The following is a 14,643-nucleotide window of genomic DNA, read 5'->3' on the forward strand; positions in this document are numbered from 1 at the left end:
AGGCCGGGGGGTAGGGAGGGTCACGGAGTGTGGGGCGGGCCTGCAGCGGCAGAGGCCGGCGTGACGTTGCAGCCTGAGGCGCGCCGTGCGATCTCCCGGGCGAGTTGTCCCTGGATCCCGGGACCCTGGCAGTGGCGGGCTGCACAGGCTCCCCGGAAGGGCGTGTGGCTAGTGACCTGTGTTCGCACACAGGCCTCCTGGTGGCGGCAGCAGCGGCCTTAGCGTCTCATGTCTGTCTCTGGGCTCCGCACTTTCAGCCGCGGCTCGCGCCCGTCCCTGGAGCTCTCTCAAGCAGCGTTCTTAATCCCCTCTCCTCGTGCACCAGGAAACAAAGAGGGACGTAAAAGTCTCTTGCCTCTTCGGCAGGTCCAGACTTTTCCCCGGACTCTCTCCCGGCTAGCCGCGGTGCACTAACGCCCTGCAGGCTGTGTTCACGCCGCCAACCTCAGTCCTCTCCCGGCGCTCCGACAAAAGCCGGAGCCTCAGCTCCCAGTCCCGCCCGCCCCGGCGGGCGAGCAGAAAAGCCTCTCGGCTGGTGAGTTCCGGTCGGCCCGATCCTCTGCGCTGGAATCTGTCCGCTTTGCCCTCCGCACCCCTGTTGCTGTGCTCTCCTCCGCGGCTCCCAAGCTCCCCCACTCCGCCTCCCGAAGTCTCCACCCGCGACGGGGCTTCCTAGTGTGTGGACACTTTTCCTCCTTCACAGCTCTCTCCCGCTGGTGCAGGACCCGTCCCTATCCTTTTGTCTCTGTTTAGTTTTTTCTTTTGCCCTAACCAGGTACGTGGGGGGTTCCTTGCCTTTTGGGAGGTCTGAGGTCTTCTGCCAGCGTTCAGTAGGTGCTCCGTAGGAGTTGTTCCACGCGTAGATGTATTTCTGGTGTATCTGTGGGGAGGAATGTGAATACTTATTTTTTTCTATTTTGATGTATTTTGTGGGTCCAAGTGAATACTTTTTAAAAATTTCTTTAAAAATTTTTATTTTATACAAATTAAAGCTACAATGAATTACCACTGTACACCCATCAGAATGATTGAAATTAAAAAGACTTGCTTTACCCAGTGTTGGTGAGGATGGAGATAAGCTGGAACTCTTTGGAAAACACTTGAACAGTATCTTAAAAATGTTAAGCCTGTACCTACCAAATGATCCAGTCAGTCATTCCACTCCTAGGTGTTTACTTAAAAGAAATGAAAGTGTATTTCCACACAAAGACATACACAGATGGTCATGGCAGCTTCATTTGTTATAGCCAAAAGCTAGAAACAATCCAAACGTCCATCAACAGGTGAATAGATGAACAAATTATGGTATAGCCATAGAATGGATAAAAAGGAAAGAACTATTGATACATGCAGGAAAATGCATGAATCTCAAAATAATTATGCTGATTGAAAGAAGCCACACAAAAAAGTGTGTGTGTGTGAGAGAAAGAGAGAGAGACAGACAGACAGACAGACAGACATAGAATTTTAGAAAATGCAGACTAATCTATGATGACAGAAAACAACTCAGTGGTTGCCTGGGATAAAGTAAAGGAGAGATGGATCATAAAAGGGAACAAGGATACTTTTGGGGGGTGATGAGTATGTACAGTATATACCTTATTTTGATTGTGATGTTTGGTTTCACAGGTGTATACATCGATCAAAATTCATTAAATTGTACATTTTAAGTATGTTCAGTTTATCATATATCAGACCTCAAAACTATGAAAACAGTTAAAAATTTTCATTTCAGATGTGTGAGTTTACAGGAGTGTCTCATTTCCAACATGCATATTTTTCTTTCAATGTGTATTATTGAAAGGGATATATTGCAGGCAGTAGAACAACTAAACACCTTAAGAGTAAAACACCTTTACTCAACTTAGATTTTTACTACCCTTGCGACCTTTATTGTATAGTTACTTTTAGTCTTTAGGAAATAATATTTATGGCTTTTGTATAAGCCCTGTATTTCTCTGTTACTCTTAGAGTTTTTCCCCGCCCCGTGATCTAGGTGTATTAGGCCTTTCTGCACATTGCTTCACTTAACTGATCTCCTTAATGTCTTTTCTCTTTCCTTGGTAAATTTTCTTTTCTTGGCCCAGTTAATTTCTTTGTGTTTATTATGTACTCCTTTTTCTTCCTCTTTACACATCCATTCTCATCTTCAACAAATAGTGTTCAGTGTATAAAGCCATGCTAGGACCTTTGAATGGATGACAACTAAATATTCACCACAGAAAAAATAACCATACTTGTATATTTTGTTTTGTTGGCTAAAGTTATGCATACTAAGATTGCAATGAAGAAAATTTAAAAATTCTCTGCTAAGTAAAGCTCAAAGAAAAATCTCATTAAGTACAACAAGTTTATGTGTGGTTTTTTAGTTTAGGTCATATTGAAAAGAAATTGCTTATCTTGGAACATTGTATATACATTGAATAGTTTTTAAAAGGAGGATTGTGTAAAATTTGAACTTTTTCTCTATGTTTAGCAAAAATATTGGGTTGGCCAAAAAGTTCATTTGGGTTTTTCCATAACGTCTTATGGAAAAACCCAAACGAACCTTTTGGCGAACCTAATATCTATTTCTTAGCTTGGGGACATGTGTGTTTTTTGTTTTTTTGTTTAATAGAGTGTAGTTTTATAAGTCATTTATATTTTATTGCAGAAAGGGATCTGGTAAAACCTAAATATGACCTGGATAGAGCAGATGCATTAGAAAACAATTATACTCCAGTCTCTTCGGTACCTAATATTTCATCTGGCCACTACCCTGTACCTACTTTGAGCAGCACTATTACAGTAATTGCTCCTACTCATCATGGTAATAATACTACCGAAAGTTGGTCTGAATTTCATGAAGACCAAGTGGACCATAACTCGTATGTAAGACCACCAATGCCAAAGAAACGGTGTAGAGACTATGATGGTAAGCCTGTCAACTATTTCATGAGGTATCGAATTAATATTTCCAGCTGAGTAACTTCTGTAAATTTAGGTTATACACAAAGACTTAACCTATTGGAAATAGTGGGAAATTAGTTTTAAGCACTTCATGAATTCCTCAGTATATTACTGAAGTCTTCATTAGTCACCACTGACTATTGAATATTAATTTAAATAGTGTTTATTTGCACCAAGTCTTAATGTATTTTTGGAATTTGCCAAACAAGAGTAATATCTACTGAGTAACCTACCAGGGAATTGGCTACTGAAACATTCTTGACAAAACTTACTTCTTTAGAAATCAGTGGTTATTAGAATGTTAGTAAAACCTAGAAATGTGAATATCACCTATATAAGCATTTTATAAATGAATTGAAGACTCTTTAAGATTTTACTGTAAAAGTTTTGTAAACTGTATTAAAGCTGTATCATGTTGCTAGCTGGGTATACTCATTTTAATTTGGTAATATTTTTTAGTGGGTATGTTAGCTATATTTTCACTTAATATATATTTTATATTACTGGAAATGAGTAGGTAGCTCTTGTGATATGGTTACTTATATTTGCCCAGTATTAAAAATATTCCTATTTTTAAATATCTCCACTTTTTTTAACTTAGAGAAAATGTATATGTCCAGCGGTTTTCATATTTCTTTCTAATTGTTCTTCCTCACAGAAAAGGGTTTCTGTATGAGAGGAGACATGTGCCCTTTTGATCATGGAAGTGACCCGGTAGTTGTAGAAGATGTCAATCTTCCTGGTATGCTGCCTTTCCCAGCACAGCCTCCTGTTGTTGAAGGACCACCTCCTCCTGGACTCCCTCCACCACCACCAATTCTTACACCCCCACCTGTGAATCTGAGACCCCCAGTGCCACCGCCAGGCCCATTACCACCCAGTCTACCACCTGTCACAGGTAAGTAAATATGTTTGCCTATGCTTATTATCTATCCATTCATAGTCTTTTATAAAAGTTGATAGTTTGATGCTTGATTTTGTTAAAAGTATCTAAAGTAATCCTATAGATGCCTGTTAGGAACTAAGAGTAAGATGCTCCCATCTGGAATATACTCCTTATTTTTCAGGCTGTGCCAAACCTATGGTTTACTGTGGTTTAGGGTGGCCCTGAATTATGCATGTTACTGATGAATCCCAGCTATCTGTAGTCCTTTATAGCTTAAGACAAACCTGTTTTGGAATACATTAAATGAATATTTTACCCTGAAAAACTCATATAGTTGTAAGAGCTTGGTGTTTGTAGATATTATAATTTGCTAAAGGAGAATATCACGTTTGGATATACAATAACTTATTTTATTTGTTTGCTTTCAGATGATATTTCTTATTCTTTGGTTTTGACAGGACCACCACCTCCACTTCCTCCTTTGCAACCATCTGGCATGGATGCTCCCCCAAACTCTGCGACCAGCTCTGTTCCTACTGTGGTAACAACTGGCATCCATCACCAGCCTCCTCCTGCTCCACCCTCTCTTTTTACTGCAGGTGCGGTTTTGGCCCTCTCTGTATTAATAATGTAGTATAGTTTAGAGAAGAGTTTTAGGTGAGGAATTTAAAAATGTCTAGAGAGTGAATTGCTCTATCAAGTCTGTTTTTCTTACTAAAATTATATGGAATAAAATGTAGACATGGTGAATGCACATTAAATATAAGTTCTCAGTTACACTTTTTAAAAAACTAAGTTTTTAATAACATTTAATTTTTAGAAGACTATTTTTAAAAATACATATGCATGTTAGTTATGAATTAGTAATATGTTACGTAGTTGACTTTTTCTATTATCAGTATAAAAAAATTACCAAGAGGAGTTTTATAATTGTTTTTTAATTGCAGTTTTTGTATTACCAGATACATATGACACAGATGGCTACAATCCTGAAGCCCCAAGCATAACAAACACTTCCAGACCAATGTATCGACACAGAGTGCATGCACAAAGGCCTAACTTGATAGGACTAACATCAGGGGATATGGATTTGCCACCCAGAGGTACTATGATGAATCTTTTCTTCTTATCATTTTCATAATATCAAGAGTGGCAAAGCATTTGAAAAGAACAGTCGGTCCTGTGTTTATTGGAGTTGAGTAAGGGATGATGCTTATGTTTGTTCCTTGGATCCTTTGGTCTCACATGAGAGAGAAGGTAATGTGTGGTACCCTATTTGTGGTGTTGGTGACATTTTATTCTGTCTTCCAAGGGGAAAGGAATTTCCCCAAAGTCCTTATTTTCTAGCTTTTTCGGGGTATATGCTATCATTTGCAGTCTTAATTGGTTCATTTAAACTCTTTAAGAATAATGCTTTAATTCCTAAAGATAAATTCTTTTGTAGTTTAGATCATGAAATTAGCTGTACAAATTTAATGCTTGATACATATTTTATTTTTGTTTGCTTTTGACATGTTAGAATTTGATACTGGTTTGCTTATAATACTTTAAGCAAAAAGAATTATATTTTAGAAAGTGACTTGTTAGCTTTTAAAATTTTCTTAGAGGAGACAGACTTTTTGGTATAATTTCTAAATGGGAGAAGAATATAGAATTTAGACTGGTCCACAAGCCAGGGCAGGAAAAGTGCTATACAGAGGTGCAAACTGATACAAAGGTTCAGAGGAGGGAGAGTTCATATTAATTTGAAAGATGGAGCAATGTTGTCAGACATCATAGAAAATATTATACAGGCCAATAAAAATATATCTTTTTTCCTAACTACTTCAACTAACTTTTAAATCCCATTTTCTTTCCAATCTTTCCTTGCCATCTTTTATTTCTAGTAAAAAAAAAAAAAAAAGTCATGCATTGTCAGTTGTGAATAAAAGTCCAACTTGTTTAAATAAGTAACAGTCTGTACCTAATGTGGTTTAGTAAACTTGTGTTTACTTACACTTTGCACTTTTTTTGTTTGTTCATTAGAAACTGTCAGATTCTGAGCATCTACTTTGAGTGTTCAGAGAACTTTCTGTGGTGGAGGACTGAGGAACATTTTAATTTCTATCCTGTGAGATCACAGGACAACATTTCATGTGGATGTCCCTTTCCCCCCACACCTTTTAAAGTCTCTTTGAGGCATTCTAATGACTTTCATTAATAACAGCAATAGAAAAAAGGTTTCTTAACAATTTTTATGTAAGGGAAATAAGATTGTTTGTAATTGAAAAGTAGCCACTTAAGATTATGGCTGTTCATGGTATTTACTCATCCCTTGAGTGTCTCCTACCTGACTAGTTCAGAGAAAAACCCTTCCTTCTTTGGGTCACTACTTAGCACTCATTTTCTTTTCATTATACCAGTATTCCTTGCTCTTGCTGGAACCATCAAATCATCTCATTCTTACCTTGCTGCTTTGGAGTGGCATAAATGTATGCCACTATAGATCAACATTTATTAGATACATCCCAAATCTAGGACAGTTTTTTGCTGGTGATTGAGAGAAGACAGAAGGATCAAACCCCTTGCACATAAATCTTACCATATAGAAGTTGGAATTGTGGTAATTTCAGCTCCACATGCATGTAGTTACAAGTTATAGGAAATGGCTCTATTGAGATATAAATGTCTGGTATGCCTACTTAGAAATTTGAATGCCTTTTCTTATAGAATCATTATACATAATGATTATTTTATTACTTTTTAAATTTCTTTAGGTACATCATGTACTATTTCTGTAAGCTGGTTTAGGAATATATTTTCCATTAATAACATTGTTTTTATGTACCAGACAACTGATTTAGCAAACCATTTAAATTGAGGATTACCTATACTTCTGGTTGCCTTATCTTTTTTCAGTCCTCCTCCCCTCAAAATGTTCTCATCTATTGCCCATTTGGTTTGAAATTTACTGGCCTGGATTGGGACATATACATAATTAAAAGTTTATAATATTGTTCATTATATAATTACTATACATTTCTAATAGCCTATAGATGGCCTCATTTACATTTGTCACAGACTATTATGTGATAACTATATTTTTATGCTTCATACTTTCAACTTTATAGGAAATTATTGTTATTAAACAAATGAAAAAACTTTAGGCCTTTTGATGCCTTGGAATCAAAAAAGTGATAATTGTACTTTCTAGATTTCTAAGGCAGTGGAGAACTTGATAGACACTCCCTTGACTGGATATAGATAGGTAGGAAGAAGGGCTAAGTGGTTTTTCATTTGCCATCAACAAAACCAGTGCTGAAAACGTTAAGCAGAAAAACAATTTATTAAAAAGATATCAGGGGAAAACACAGTAAATACAACTAATAGACACATTTACTAATTGTATATCAAGAGGAACTTGCTTCTGTGTGTTTAGCACTCCTTTTAAATAAATAACAGTGAAAGAGAATATGAGTGAGAGAATACAGATGAGTTGGAGCAAACACATCACTGCCTTTCTTGGTGAACCTTCAGATAAAGAATATATTAAAGTACAAAAGGATATTGGATAGCTCAAAGACTCTTTAAAAGGGCTAGTGAACATGTTTGGGAGGCAGGAATAGGCCAGAAATTCTGTTGCAGAACTGGTCCTGTGAAGATACCACTCGGCAAAGAAACTACAACTTGCACTGTGAATGCCAGCAATGCCAGATACTGGATGTTTCCACCTGATCTGCTGTAGAGATGTGGGATAAGTCAGAGTTAGCCGGAAAAAGGGGGTCAATAAAGCACATATATCCTGTGCTACTTTTGTGAAACTGGAAGATCTTTTTGATTAGGAACAGAGGGAGTAAGGGATATGGGAACGGGGAGGTAGGAGGCCAATTAAAGGCGTTTGAAAAATTCTAGAAAAGAGATGATAAGTAGCTAGACTAGGGTAGTAACAGTGGGAAGTAAGAGATTTAAGTTTAGTGGAAAGAGTTGACAACACCTTTAATTTATTGAATTTGGGGACTTAGAATGGGGGTAATGGAGAAGGTGAAATGAAAGACACCAGGTTTCTGTTTTGGATAATTGGGCAGATGATAATATCATTCATTGAGAGGAAGAACAGATTTGGTAGGAGGATCTCCTGCATGGAGACTATAGTGGTAGCCATAAGAGAGATTGTGCTGAAACAGATCCTAAGTTCTTTTGGTTAGTTATATGTTTAGAAATACTCAGAATAGGAGTTATATAACCAATTTATCCATCTTTTAAGAAAGGAGTTTTAAAATATATTTTTTCCGTGTGGACTAATGTTAGCATGTTTTAAACTTTGGCGTCATTTGGGAATAACAGGTTAAATGTAGTTTTGTGTTTGTCAAACTCCATCTAAGTGTATGTAAAATGTTGAAAGTAGCACATATTTACAGCTCTTTTGCACTGCATTTCAATGTTGAATATTTACCTTTTTTAATTTAACATGATTTTATTTTGTTAATATGCTGATGTTTAAATAAGCAACTCATTTCAGTCACAACTCCAAGTTATTGAGTCTTAGGATTACTAGACTAGTGTTAAATTTTAAATCTTGTAGATTGTGCATTTAATTTCAAAACTATAAACTCAGCCCCAAGATGATTTATTTATTATTAATTTGACATATGAGAATTACTGATTATTGTTCAGTTAAGCGTGAAAGGAATTCAAAATAAGTTAAAATCCCTTAGATGACTGTATTTAGATGTACTTATATTTCTATTTCTTCTAAAATGTATATTTGGACAAAAATCCAGAACTTTGTTTTTAATGCAGATTTAAGGAGGTGGCTACGATTAACAGAAAATATTAATCTATGCTTTCTTTTCTTTTGTTTCAAACAGAAAAGCCTCCTAATAAAAGCAGTATGAGGATAGTAGTGGATTCAGAGTCAAGGAAAAGAACCATTGGTTCTGGGGAGCCTGGAGTTCCTACAAAGAAGACTTGGTTTGATAAGTAAGCTGGCAGGGGAAATTGAGGAATTTTATTATGCAGTGATCTTTAGGATCGTTGCAGTATTATTGTGACAGTATAGTGGTCTCTTTCAAAATAAAATTTATTCTGTAGGCAGTCCCCAACTAAAGTGTATAGTATTTGTTTTCTAAAAATATGTAAGTTAGTAGTCTGGTACTTGGAAGGTACTTTCTTATAGAAATGGTGTGGTGGTTGAGCACATTATTTTTCCTATTTGTACCTCCCCCTACCTTCACAAAAACAACAACAACCCACCCCTTAATTTAGCAATGTTGTTGAATACTAGCTGTTTAAAGGATAGTCATGAGCCTATTCTTAGAGAAGGAAGGAAGGGTTAGGTATGAGAGGAGACTTTACATGTGGGCAGTTCCTGTTAGGAGTTAGAAAGCAGCCTTTGTGGGGGTAGGGGATGCTGTGTGTTTGATGATTCATATGCATGTTTGAGGAAAGACTGGGATCACACTTTTAGAGCTTTAACATATGTTTAATAATGGATAATTTCTAGTTCTGTTTCTGCCTTTAATTCTGTGATTTAGGGCAAGCAATGTAACCTCCCTGGGCCACAGTTTTGACCCCCTTTCTTCAAGTGTCAAACGTATGGCCTACAATTCTGACTTTTTTTTTTTAATTGGAAGGAGGTCGAGACAGTCATTTCTTGCTTTTAATCAATGTTTTGAAGTAGGAAATATCTCAATAAGTTAGCCTTTGCAGAAATGGCAAAGGTTATATAGGCAAATTGACTGAAAGAGGGTGCTAAGAACTTTTCTGCTAAGAATTTTAAGTAGGAGTGGAATAGAAGTGAAAAGGAACAAATGATGAGGAAGAAACCTTCTCATTTGGCTTCCATGAAAGATAATGAACACTACTCATTTGGAAACTTCATTTTTTGAGGGAAAAAAAAATTCCCTTTATCAACTAGCAATTTCAATTTTGAAAAAAAAATTGAACTTAAGTTGCAAAACTTTATTCCTTTGTACTTGATAGGGATCAGGATTTATAAATGAATGTATTAATTAACTTGATTTTTGTTACAGGCCAAATTTTAATAGAACAAACAGCCCAGGCTTCCAGAAAAAGGTTCAGTTTGGAAATGAAAATACCAAACTTGAACTTAGAAAAGTTCCTCCAGAATTAAATAATATCAGCAAACTTAATGAGCATTTTAGTCGATTTGGAACCTTGGTTAACTTACAGGTAAGAGCTTTGAAGTGATTCTGTTGTCTCTGCTTAATTATCTAGAGAGGGAATCTTAATATAGTAAGAAAAATAGTTTTATAAGAAAATATTATGGAAACTTTGGTAATATTCTAAGTTTAGAAAATTGGATATGAAGTGAAACTTTTTATTTTAGGAAAATGTGATTTTGAATAACTATTTACTTTCAAAAGGCAGGAGACTTGATTGATCTTATTATACACTTTTTACCTAATAGAGATTATCATAAAATTACAGCAAAGTTAAATAACCACAGTGGTAAAATCTAATCTTAAAGTAGTTTTCATTTCCTTAGTTTCACATTAGCAGAATGCTTCAGTCAGATTTATTTTTGCTGCCGCTATGGTGGGACACATTTAATAGATACTTTGGGGGCCCAGATACCAGGTAATCCATAATCAGTTTAAACATTTACTTTTTACTCTTCCACTTTTGAACATCTTTTAAGATAAATATCAGTGTAATTTGTATTTGATTTCCCCTAAAATTAGACCTTGGCTTAGCTATATGTTACTTGTGAGGTTATTTAGTATTGAGTTTACATTATGTAATATGTTGAAAGTTCAAATAATGTTGGGCTTCTTCTCCAGTTTGTGCAGCATTCTTTTGAACTAAATTATTTCCCATAATTGGATAAGAATAAATGTTAGAGAGTACAGCTTAAGTTGATACTTGGAAAAATTTGTTTTCTTTCCATTTAAAAAATAATATTATAAAAGTAATAGATGAGGGACTTCTCTGGTGGTGCAGTGGTTAAGAATCCACCTGCCGATGCATAGGACACGGGTTTGATCCCTGGTCCAGGAAGATCCCACATGCCGCGGAGCAACTAAGCCCGTGTGCCACAACTACTGAGCCTGCGCTCTAGAGCCCACGAGCCACAACTACTGAGCCCGCGTGCCTAGAGCACGTGCTCCGCAACAAGAGAAGCCACCGCAATGAGAAGCCTGCGCACTGCAAGGAAGAGTAGCCCTCGCTCGCCGCAGCTAGAGAAAGCCCTCAGGCAGCAACGAAAACCCAACGCAGCCAAATCAGTCAGTCAGTCAATCCCTAAAATGAAAAGAAAGTTCAACAAAAAAGGGTGGGGCAGTAGAGATTTACATAGAATTTAAAGAAAATGTGTTCAGCTCTCTGTCTCTTCCATTCTTCTTCTCATATATACCCATAATATTATTACTTTATTGGTAACAATTTACCATGTGTTATTTTGGATTTTTTGTTTTGTATTTCTGTGAGTATGTATCTACCTATAAATCAGTATGCAAACTTAAAAATATGTACATATTTAAAAGTATGTGGGTCTCGAGTATACATATTACCCTGTAGTTATTTACTGCATCTTGAATATCTCTAAATATTTTTATGGCAATTCGATTTATCTAGCACGTTTAGATCTAGACTTTAAAAAGTTCTTTTCCTTACACAGTTAACTACATTAGTAATATTAAATTTAAAGAAGTTTAAAGCTGAGGGTTAAAACATGGTATCTCACCATTGTTTCAACTTGTATTTCCTCAGTTACTGGTGAGATTGGTATCTTATCTCTGTACAGGTCCTACTGCTGTATCTGTATACTACCTGCATTATTATTTATAAAATACATATATTTGAAAGTTAGTTTAAAAAAACCCTTTAGCTTTATCCTAATATAACTGCCCCCCCCTCTGTTTTACATGAATCAGTATTTAATTCTTAACAACTACTGAGTGGGTATTGTTATCTGGAGCGAGGTTGCTTGATTCAGGGTCTGTGTGCTTAATCCTTATTTTGTATTGCTTTGCATCACCAGTGGTTTATATAACATACTTCGGAAAGTACTGGTATTATTGAAAGAACAGGAAATTGAACACTAAAAAGCCCTGGATCTACTACTTACTCATTGTATGGATCTACAGAATCACGCACTCTTTGAATCTTAGTTTCCTTATGTGTAAAATGTGATTGTTGCTATTGTTTTGTAGATCTTACTCCCCCTGCCCACCTTAAATTTTCTTACGCTCTTGGAAATATTTTTGTGAGGGTTACCAATTTGGAAAATTTTACAGATGGATTTTTCTGTGATTTTCAGTTAGAGATCACTCCTTTCAAAGTAGTTTACTGACTTTTTCTGACTCTGGGGATCTAAGTCATGTCACTCAGTGACATAAGGATTATTTCTCATAGCCTTAATATTGGGGGTAAAAAGTGAAACATTCTAATGCTTGTATTTAACATTTGTGCAGTGAGCATTCTCTACTAAGTGTTATATAGAGGAGGCTCTGATTCCACTCTGAACGGTCCTCAGTTACCATTTCTTCTGGAGTGAAAGTAGGCTACGGTAATAATCTAGATATAAGGAAGTGTAAAGGTAGACTCTTACTTGGAGGACCAATATTTCATTTCTTGGGGAATTTTACTGTATAAAGCAATAGATTCATTCGCAAATTCACTGTGCTTAATATTTTAAATTTTAGGTTGCCTATAATGGTGATCCTGAAGGTGCCCTTATCCAATTTGCAACATATGAAGAAGCAAAGAAAGCAATATCAAGTACAGAAGCAGTGCTAAATAATCGCTTTATTAAGGTTTATTGGCACAGAGAAGGAAGCACCCAGCAGTTACAAACTACTTCTCCAAAAGTAAGAGAGAAATTTGTGTGAAATTAAATGCTTTTCTTGGAACGCTCTTGGCACAGTGTTTTTTTTTGTTTTTGTTTTTTTGCGGTACGCAGGCCTCTCACTGTTGTGGCCTCTCCCGCTGCGGAGCACAGGCTCCAGACGCGCAGGCTCAGCGGCCATGTCTCACGGGCCCAGCCGCTCTGCGGCATGTGGGATCCTCCCGGACCGGGGCATGAACCCGTGTCCCCTGCATCGGCAGGCGGACTCTCAACCACCGCGCCACCAGGGAAGCCCTTGGCACAGTGTTTTTTAAAAGCAACTTCTCTAACCTGTTCTCTCATTTTATTATGACATTAATCCCTAGTTTAGATAATTATAAGATGATATGTGTAAAGCCTATAGAACAGTCCCTGTTACATGGGAGATACTCCAGTACATGGTAGCTGTGTGTATTCTAGAAACTCAGACTGTAGGTTCATATTGGAAATCCTTCCTTCGCTCTCTTTTTCTCTCTTTCAATCAGTGAGCCAATGAATATGTAAAGTTTAATTGTTTGCAGATGTGTACTACAGCAGTTTGTTTTTCTGTTTATCTTTCTTCTGTTAACTAAAAAAAGAGACAAGATAGTGAAGGTCAGATTTTGATTTTTTTCCTCTACTTTGTAAATATTTTATGCATCTGTATACATGCATGAAGGAATTTGGGAGGTGGTTAGGTTTTGATTATAAGCTGCACTTTTAAAACTTTCTCTGCATGGGCAACTTAGTAACAAAATAACAAAGGTTACCTTCCATGCTCATGAACTAATCAACTTGTTTAACATGTTTTTCTTGTTCTGAGGTAATGCAGCCTTTAGTCCAGCAGCCCATTTTGCCTGTTGTGAAGCAGTCAGTCAAAGAGCGGTTGGGTCCGGTACCTTCAAGTACTGTTGAACCAGCAGAAGCCCAGAGTGCCAGTTCAGAACTTCCTCAGGTAAATGAAAAGTCTTACTGTGCCTGTCCTGTAATAGGTTCTCAGTCAATTAGTTTCCCTTGGTGATTTGAATTATAATTAATTGTGTGTCTGTGTATATGTGTATATATATATATATATGTATTATATATACGTTTTATGCAGAAATATGATTGTCTATTCGTATTTGAACACCACTTGTAAAATTTTTTTTTACCATTACCATAACGTTTTCACAGTCTACTTTTCCTATAGTATTTGAATCTTAAATTCTTTCGTATAGCTAATACTTATTTATGAGAATAAATACTTTTTCACTTTGTAGAGGAGACATTTTCCAGCAAAACTGTCTAAAATGTAAAGTTTTAGTACATTAAATCTTATTTTTCCCATCATCTTTTACTTAACTAGAATGTTGTTCCAGAGATAATTATGCAGTAGACTAAACTGAAAGCTTTTGGAAAGGGAAGGCTTAAACCTTGAAGTTACTTATGCAGCTCTCTCAGAACTTTGCATCACTTATTCCTGACTCTCAAATTCTCTTCTCCATATGCCATTCCCTTCCCTCCCTTCCACACTTGAGTGGCACTTTCTTGTTTCTGCACCCTCAGTCTCTTATGTTTCAATATTTGCTGTGTGAAATAGTTAGGATGTCGTATCCTACTTAGCTAATGGATGCCACCTTGTTAAAATAAGTCTTTGTAGATAATTCCTGAAGAGTAAGATATTGAGATTTTACAAAAACATGCAGAATGTAAATTAGTAAATTATTAGGTACTAAAAAAAAACTCCTCCAATCCTGCTATCCCAAATCATCACCAAATACAGTGTATTTGGCTATAAAACAAACGTAATTTAGGAAAGAATGGCATTTGTTTTAAGCTCACAAAGCAGGCATGTATTTTAACTACTCAGATCTAATATTTAGAATGTACAAACTTTCTACTTGTCAACATAGGATTCTAAGAATGTATGGTTCTGTATCACTGGAGGGGACTTTAGCAACCACCTGGTTCAAATCTCTTATTTTACATCATAATTTTCCATGATTGAGTAATACTGTATACT

The 14,643-nt window shown here is 36.4% G+C and overlaps 1 protein-coding gene across 13 annotated transcripts in view; it reads left to right on the forward strand.

Moving 5' to 3' along the window:
- The window catches only part of RBM26 (RNA binding motif protein 26), an 89,008-nt gene that overhangs the window by 36,102 nt on the left and 38,263 nt on the right, over nucleotides 1-14,643 (forward strand). For 9 of the 13 annotated variants that reach the window (XM_049700968.1, XM_033400105.2, XM_033400101.2 and 6 more), the window contains exons 6-13: nucleotides 2,654-2,914; nucleotides 3,608-3,847; nucleotides 4,264-4,434; nucleotides 4,783-4,938; nucleotides 8,683-8,794; nucleotides 9,847-10,006; nucleotides 12,481-12,645; nucleotides 13,465-13,596. In XM_049700968.1, coding sequence (XP_049556925.1) covers nucleotides 2,654-2,914; nucleotides 3,608-3,847; nucleotides 4,264-4,434; nucleotides 4,783-4,938; nucleotides 8,683-8,794; nucleotides 9,847-10,006; nucleotides 12,481-12,645; nucleotides 13,465-13,596 — 1,397 coding nt within the window. The remainder of the gene's footprint in view (nucleotides 1-2,653; nucleotides 2,915-3,607; nucleotides 3,848-4,263; nucleotides 4,435-4,782; nucleotides 4,939-8,682; nucleotides 8,795-9,846; nucleotides 10,007-12,480; nucleotides 12,646-13,464; nucleotides 13,597-14,643) is intronic. The other 4 variants (XM_049700967.1, XM_049700969.1, XM_004276836.4 and 1 more) reach the window with 3 other exon arrangements.

The sequence above is a fragment of the Orcinus orca genome, chromosome 18, assembly GCF_937001465.1.
Source record: "Orcinus orca chromosome 18, mOrcOrc1.1, whole genome shotgun sequence".
NCBI lineage: Eukaryota > Metazoa > Chordata > Mammalia > Artiodactyla > Delphinidae > Orcinus > Orcinus orca.